We start from the raw sequence: 8979 nt of genomic DNA, 5'->3' as shown, positions 1-8979 counted from the left end.
GTGGTTGGGGACCACTGCTTTATATAGTTCAAGACACTGCACATCATTAATGGTGGCTACAGTTTCGATGTCAGAGATCTAAAAAAAACGATTTGGAAACCTCCGGCGGGCCGGATTGAAAATATTTGTATGCGGCTCGCAGGCTGGTTTTTTTCCCATGTCTGGGCTCGACTGTCAATCATGGATGCCAAGACGTGACAGAAAAGCACCCCAGACGCCCTGAATTGCTTCCCCTAGCACAGGGCTCGGCAACCTTCACCATATAAAGATCCATTTGAGCCCATTTCCCACCAAATAAAACCCATTGAGAGCCGCAAACTCTGTTTGACGCCACTTATAGTTTCACTGCACTTATGAAATAGCATTTATAAAATCAAACACTAGAGAGAAAACGACTCCGCAATTTTTTTTTGCTCTGCTCAGCTTTTCTCGGCAGTTCCAAAACGGCTCTTTTTCAGTCATCTCCATCTGGGTATTTTTTCCCAAATGCTGTCTGTTTGTTCTGGAAATGTCTTCAACATTTGATTGTTGTTTGCTATTTTCTCTCCACATATTAAGCACACACATGAACCACCCTCGTCAATAGTGAACACTACAAAAAGTGAAATCTAAGTAAGATGAAATATCTCAAATAAGGGTGGTATTTGCTTATTTTCAGTCTGATAAGATAATTCTTCTCACTAAGCAAATTTTATGTTAGAGTGTTTTACTTGTTTTCAGGGTTTTGGTCCTAAATGATCTCAGTAAGATATTACAGCTTGTTGTTGAGATTGTATGAGCTATATTGAGTAAAACATGCTTGAAACTAGAATATCAACTGTTGCAAAGCTGTGTCATCAACACTCACAAGTATAAAACTACTTTTTTAAAGTCATCATTTCTTACTTCAAGCATGAAAAAAAAAATCATGATGCAGAGCGCATGTCATTATGTCAAGATAATGGCACTAGCATTTACTTCATTTAAGAATATTTTTCAACATATTGAGCAAAAAGGTCTCTTTTTTTTCTACCAAGAAAAGTGCACTTGTTATTAGTGAGAATATACTTATTTTAAGTAGAGATGTCCGATAATATTGGCCGATAAATGCTTTAAAATGTAATATCGGAAATTATCGGTATCGTTTTTTTAAATTATCTGTATCATTTTCTTTTTTTTTCTTTAAAAAAAAAAAAAGTACACTCATTCACACAAAAGGGTTGTTTCTTTCTTTTATTAATATTCTGCTTCCTACATTATATATCAATATATATCAATACCGTCTGCAAGGGATACAGTCCGTAAGCACACATGATTGTGCGTGCTGCTGCTCCACTAATAGTACTAACCTTTAACATTTAATTTCACTCATTTTCATTAATTACTTGTTTCTATGTAACTGTTTTTATATTGTTTTACTTTCTTTTTTATTCAAACAATTTTTTTAAATTTATTTATCTTATTTTATTTTATGAATTTTTAAAAAAAAGGACCTTATCTTCACCGTACCTGGTTGTCCAAATTAGGCATAATAATGTGTTAATTCCAGGACTGTATATATTGGTATCGGTTGATATCGGTATCGGTAATTAAGAGTTGGACAATATCAGAATATCGGATATCGGAAAAAATAATAATTTTGCTTAGTTCAAATAAAATACCCCTAATTTTTGTATTTTTTTTTTTCTTGTTTTTGAACACTGACTTTTTGCAGTGAAGGCAAATGAATCTGTTCATGAAGCTTTAAATGTTGTATTTTCCGTCAATTGCTAACTTACCGGACTTTGACCTCTAAAAACAATACAATTGCTTGGCAACAAAAGATGACATACCTTTCGATCGACACAATATTAAAATGCGTTTTATTTTTATATTACGAGATCACAGAACTCTCCAAAATAACAACTGTAACATTAAAATGAACTAAAAAAAATAGAAGTAATTCAAATTAAATAGCCATTATTTAATGAAATGTTGTGTCCAAGGCAAGCCAAAGGGAGCCAGGACCGAGGCATGAAAGAGCCGCAGGTTGCAGACCCCTACATTTTGTATTTTATTTTTTTATTCGAGGAAAAACAAGTTTAACAGCTAAAAGCTCATGTGTAGGTCATGCATGCAACGTTATAAAATACTTTAGAGGAGACCTGCTTTGATTTGTGACCCATCCGAATTAAAAAATGTTTCCCTGTCCAGTCTTGTATTTACTATAGTAGTTTTCTTAAAAGCAGGGGCACTTTTAGGAATTCTGGGCCTCATCCCGCCCCACCCTTCATATAACACCTGCCAATCAAGTCTACCGCCTTGACATGGAGTCCCTGTTTAAAATTCATGTTAAAATCTTGTCTCGTTCTTGTGAACCCAAATATTGTGTATCGTCACACCTTTACAAACAATTCTTTGACCCAACGTTGTCTTGTCCCCCAGAGGGAGCTCACTTCACCGTGTGGAGCGGCGACCTGGTGCACAGTGACGAGACTGTCTTACAGATCTCCCTTCGCTCCTCCTCACTGCCCTTCCTCCCCCACAGACTGTGAGTATCCATCCCACTCTGTTTTGGAACACGCTTAGGTCAGACGTACTTTACAATGGACACATATAGTGGACAATGCAGACTTTGTGCCTGATCTACTAAGATACAAAAAGCAGGCGCTAAACAGCGTGTGCAAACTATGAAATTGTGTGTACTATTAGTGGGCGTGTTGCATGTGATCTTGTAACGCTAGCATGGGCTAGGCAGGTTAAGAATGTAAACCGTGTAACAGAAGATGGTTCGTCTAGAACAGGGGTCACCAACCTTTTTGAACCCAAGGGCTACTTCTTGGGTACTGATTAATGCGAAGGGCTACCAGTTTGATACACACTTAAATAAATTGCCAGAAATAGCCAATTTGCTCAATTTACCTTTAACGCTATGTTATTATTAATAATTAATGATATTTACACTTAATTGAACGGTTTAAAAGAGGAGAAAACACGAAAAAAATGACGATTAAATTTTGAAACATAGTTTATCTTCAATTTCGACTCTTTAAAATTCAAAATTCAACCGAAAAAAAGAAGAGAAAAACTTAAAAAAAAGAATTTATGGAACATCATTAGTAATTTTTCCTGATTAAGATTAATTTTAAAATTTTGATGACATGTTTTAAATAGGTTAAAATCCAATCTAAACTTTGTTAGAATATATAACAGATTGGACCAAGCTATATTTCTAACAAAGACAAATCATTATTTCTTCTAGATTTTCCAGAACAAAAATTTTAAAAGAAATTCAAAAGTCTTTGAAATAAGATTTAAATTTGATTCTACAGATTTTCTAGATTTGCCAGAATAATTTTTTTGAATTTTAATCATAATAAGTTTGAAGAAATATTTCAGAAATATTCTTCGTCGAAAAAACAGAAGCTAAAATGAAGAATTAAATTAAAATTTATTTATTATTCTTTACAATAGAAAAAATAAATTTACTTGAACATTGATTTAAATGGTCAGGAAAGAAGAGGAAGGAATTTAAAAGGTAAAACGGTATATGTGTTTAAAAATCCTGAAATAATTTTTAAGGTTGTCTTTTTTCTCTAAAATGGTCTTTCTGAAAGTTATAAGAAGCAAAGTAAAAAAATTAATGAATTTATTTAAACAAGTGAAGACCAAGTCTTTAAAATATTTTCTTGGATTTTTAAATTCTATTTGAGTTTTGTCTCTCTTAGAATTAAAAATGTCGGGCAAAGCGAGACCAGCTTGCTAGTAAATAAATAAAATTTAAAAAATAGAGGCAGCTCACTGGTAAGTGCTTCTATTTGAGCTATCATCTGGTCCTTACGGGCTACCTGGTGCCCGCGGGCACCGCGTTGGTGACCCCTGGTCTAGGAGCCTGTGGTACGAAAGATGACGACAACTAGTTATTTTGGTTTCGACTGCATTAAATGTATTAACACAAGAATATAAATGCCACAAATGACACAATAGGAAAAAAATAAAAAAAAATGCCCAAAAATACAAGATGCAGCCCTGCTGCTTTCTCGGAACCAGTTCAGTTCGGTTCAAAAGGTATGCAAACGCTTTCGCGTCAGTCCAAAAGTTCAGTTCAAAAACAAAGGTAATCCAAAAGGTTCGCCACGGAGGAGGAAAAAAATGCTTGTCCTACCGCGTAGTTGTTTAGCTCGCCATTTGTTGAGTTGAGTTTGAAAGTGCATAGGGAGCTCAGGTTGTTTGGGTCAACGGGTATTCCTTCCCGGAAAAAAACCTGACCTAAAAGTCCAAAAAACAAAGTGAATAATCTAGTTACCTCTTCACTAGCAAAGTACATTATATATGTACTTGAAAGCATAATGTAAGCATTCCATTGTCCAGAATGACTACTGTAATTTCCGGACTATAAGCCGCACCAGCTAAATTTAGGGGAAAATACAGATTGCTCCATATATAAGCCGCACCCGACTATAAGCCGCAGGGTTTTGATGTGTAATTAGCGTAGTATATAGGGGTTCCTGCTACCACGGAGGGGATTGTCGGGACAGAGATGACTGTTTGGGAACGCAAAGCGTCCCATTTATTAACAATAAATCTTTCAATCATTCAATCAAACTTTCACATCTTTGACATGGCGAACAGCATTCGTGCAGAGTACAAATAATACAACGGTGCAAAGTAATACAAAGTGCTCGCCTGTACGTTATCAAAATAACCAGCCTACCGGTATATGAAAAGTCAGTCTTTAATCATTGTGTCATCGTCTTCCTCCTGCGTACTAAAACCACCGAAATCCTCTTCGTCGGTGTCGGAGAAGAACAGGCCGTAAATAAGCCGCACCCTTGTATAAGCCGCAGGGACCAGAACGAGGGGGAAAAGTAGCGGCTTATAGTCCGGAAATTACGGTAATTATGTGTTCTAATAAACCAATTGATATGACAAAATTAACCATGTTGATTAATATACAATCATGAGTCCAATTAAAATGAACATTCATAATACAGATCATGATTTCTTATCTAAAGTGATAAAACTCAATCATGGATCAATTACAAATTCAATTACAAGTTCAATTACAAATTAAATCACAAGTTCAATTACTGTGTGCAATTGAAAAGGGGTGCAGACCGCCTTATTTAAATACGTGTACACCATGGAGACACTCGATCATTTACTGCACATCCACGTTGTCATGCTCCTACTTGGCGTGTTGTATTGTTTTCAAACATGCAGCAGACATGTACCACTTTTTATGGGCACTTTAGAAGCAGTTCTGGGGTGCATTTACAATGGAAAACTAGGGGTGTAACGGTACACAAAAAATTCGGTTCGGTACGTACCTCGGTTCAGAGGTCACGGTTTGGTTCATGTTCGGTACAGTAAGAAAACAACAAAATATACATTTTTGGGTTATTTATTTACCAAATTTGCAAAATCTTCCGCCAAAAATATTATTCTTAGTGTAATATTTGATGTGAAGTAATGGGAACCTTGGATAGGTCAATAATTCATAATAACATTGATTTTGATTCAATATTATGTTTTGAGCAATGACAGTTTGAACGAAAAAAAAAAACAGCTTTGTTTTATTAGTCAACATTGCAACTTTTTCTAAATGACATTTAACCTTTAAGCTTTTTTATTTCACTTTTGTTATGTTTTTGTTTATTTTAATAGTATTTTTAGAATGTGCCGTGGGCCTTTAAAACATTAGCTGTGGGCCGCAAATGGCCTCCGGGGCACACTTTTGACACCCCTGCTATAGATAATAAAAAATTAAATGTGATAAATCTATGGATAAAAAGCAGAGCCTGGCGACGCATGCGCGTTTATCATAATCAGGAAAATGCAAGTTGTAAGAATTATTTTTTACAAAGGAGATATGTTAATATGAATATGAAAAAAACACCAGCAGACACAAAAATGCATCAATTTGTTTTAATCAGCTCCTTAAATGGAACTTATTGCTTGGATTTTACTGACGTCACGCCCATTATCGTCTTTTTCGGACTATAAGTCGCAGTTTTTTTCATTGTTTGGCTGGGGGTGTGACTTGTACTCAAGAGCGGGGGTGTAAATTGTAGCCCGGAAGCGTTAGGGATGCAAGGGGTTCCGGGTATTTGTTCTGTTGTGTTTATGTTATGTTACGGTGCGGATGTTCTCCCGAAATGTGTTTGTCATTCTTGTTTGGTGTGGGTTCACAGTATGGCGCATATTTGTTAAAGTTGTTTATACGGCCACCCTCAGTGTGACCTGTATAACTGTTGATCAAGTATGTCTTGCAGTCACTTTCGTGTGTATGCAGAGGCGCCATACAACATGTGACTGGGCCAGCACGCTGTTTGTATGGTGAAAAAGCGGACGCGTTGACAGGTTGTAGAGCAGTGGTTCTCAAATGGGGGTACGCGTACCCCTGGGGGTACTTGAAGGTATGCCAAGGGGTACGTGATATTTTTTTTTAAATATTCTAAAAATAGCAACAATTCAAAAATCCTTTATAAATATATTTATTAGGGATGTCCGATAATGGCTTTTTGCCGATATCCGATATTCCGATATTGTCCAACTCTTTAATTACTGATACCGATATCAACCGATATATGCAGTCGTTGAATTAACACATTATTATGCCTAATTTGGACAACCAGGTATGGTGAAGATAAGGTACTTTTTTAAAAAAATTAGTAAAATAAGATAAATAAATTAAAAACATTTTCTTGAATAAAAAAGAAAGTACAACAATATAAAAACAGTTACATAGAAACTAGTAATGAATGAAAATGAGTAAAATTAACTGTTAAAGGTTAGTACTATTAGTGGACCAGCAGCACGCACAATCATGTGTGCTTACGGACTGTATCCCTTGCAGACTGTATTGATATATATTGATATATAATGTAGGAAGCAGAATATTAATAACAGAAAGAAACAACCCTTTTGTGTGAATGAGTGTAAATGGGGGAGGGAGGTTTTTTGGGTTGGTGCACTAATTGTAAGTGTATCTTGTGTTTTTTATGTTGATTTAATTAAAAAAAACAAAAAAAACGATACCGATAATAAAAAAAACGATACCGATAATTTCCGATATTACATTTTAACGCATATATCGGCCGATAATATTGGCAGGCCGATATTATCGGACATCTCTAATATTTATTGAATAATATTTCAACAAAATATGAATGTAAGTTCATAATCTGAACATCAAATCAAGTAGGCTATTCCATTCATTACAATGCAATATTCAGTGTTGACAGCTAGATTTTTTTGTGGACATGTTCCATAAATATTGATTTTAAAGATTTCCTTTTTTTTTGAAGAAATGTTTAGAGTTAAATTCATCAATCCAGATGGATCTCTATTACAATCCCCAAAGAGGGCACTTTAAGTTGATGATTACTTCTATGTGTAGAAATCTTTATTTATAATTGAATCACTTGTTTATTTTTCAACAAGTTTTTAGTTATTTTTATCTTTTTTTTCCAAATAGTTCAAGAAGACCAAAACAAATTAGCAATATTTTGCACTGTTATACAATTTAATAAATCAGAAACTGATGACATAGTGCTGTATTTTACTTCTTTATCTCTTTTTTTTCAACCAAAAATGCTCTGCTCTGATTAGGGGGGTACTTGAATTAAAAAAAAATTCACAGGGGGTACATCACTGAAAAAAGGTTGAGAACCACTGTTGTAGAGCAGTGGTCCCCAACCACCGGGCCGCGGCCCGGTACCGGTCCACGGACCGATTGGTACCGGTCCACACAAGAAATTAAAAAAAAAAAATTATTTTTTTTTTTTTTAATGAAATCAACATAAAAAACACAATATATACATTATATATCAATATAGATCAATACAGTCTGCAGGGATACCGTCCGTAAGCACACATGATTGTATTTATTTATGTTAAAAAAAAAATAAAAATTTTTTTTTTTTTTTTTTTTTTTAAATACACCCCCCCCCCCACACCCCCCACCGGTCCGTGGGACAAATTTTCAAGCGTTGACCGGTCCGCAGCTACAAAAAGGTTGGGGACCACTGTTGTAGAGGACGCTAAAGGCAGTGCTATCCCGGCACGCCCTTAATATTGTTGTCCGGGTGAAAATCGGGAGAATGGTTGCCCCGGGAGATTTTCGGGAGGGGCACTTACATTCGGGAGGGTTGGCAAATATGCTTTAATGTGTGTCCCGTCATGACAGGCGTCTCCTGCGGTATTCGTGTCTATACGTGAAACTGGTAGGAGGGGCTTATTTTTTCAAATTTTAACGGTAGAGAGCCAATTTTTGGGACCCCCCCCAAAATAAAAAATGTTTCCCAATACCTGACAAGCCTGCAAAATATGGGGACTTTTCCTGCATAATGAGAGCCTCAAAAGGTGTCTCGACGCATTGAAGAAAAAAACGGCAATTTCACTCTGACGGTCGTTCACTCTGCTCGGGCCCTAACTTAAACTTCTTCCTCTACTGTTATTAATGCACATAAATAAACGTGACTTGACTGTGTCCTCCAGACCTGACAGGTTGGAAATGGGTTTCTTGATGACGCTGGACAAGGTGACCAAGCTCCTGCCAGTGCAGCTGTTCTCGCGCAGCCTCTACAGCAGCAGCAAAGAAGGTGAAGCCGTGTGCAACCAAATAGTGCAGCACAAGTTGAATCTCTTCTGACCCGTTGGTCAATGATATGTGTGTGTGTGTGTGTAGTTGTGAGTCACGGCCATCACTGCAGCCTACTGGAGGTGGTTGACAGAAGTCGCTCGACAAGCAGCATAACCACACTGCTGCAGGAGATTGAAGTCAAAAGACTGGTGGGTGTTTGTGTTTGTTTGTATTCAGTCTTTCGCTTTTTCCACATTTTGGTATGTTACAGCCTTATAACAAAATGGAATAAATTCATTATTGTCCGAAAAATTCCACACAATACCGCATAATGACAATGAGATTTTTTTTTTAAATGTTTGCAAATTTATTACAAATAAAAAAACTAAGAAATCACATGCACCGTATTTTTCGGATTATAAATCACAGTTTTT

At 36.0% G+C, this 8979-nt stretch overlaps 1 protein-coding gene across 1 annotated transcript in view; it reads left to right on the top strand.

The window, feature by feature from the left end:
- Window positions 1-8979, top strand: part of tasora (transcription activation suppressor a) — a 73276-nt gene that overhangs the window by 20898 nt on the left and 43399 nt on the right. The window contains 3 exon segments of the mRNA XM_062038323.1: window positions 2404-2509; window positions 8461-8564; window positions 8651-8754. Of these exon segments, the coding sequence (XP_061894307.1) occupies window positions 2404-2509; window positions 8461-8564; window positions 8651-8754 (314 nt within the window).

The sequence above is a fragment of the Entelurus aequoreus genome, linkage group LG26, assembly GCF_033978785.1.
Source record: "Entelurus aequoreus isolate RoL-2023_Sb linkage group LG26, RoL_Eaeq_v1.1, whole genome shotgun sequence".
Classification (NCBI taxonomy): domain Eukaryota; kingdom Metazoa; phylum Chordata; class Actinopteri; order Syngnathiformes; family Syngnathidae; genus Entelurus; species Entelurus aequoreus.
Note: the sequence above shows the minus strand (reverse complement) of the source record. Positions and strands in the feature narration are given on the sequence as shown.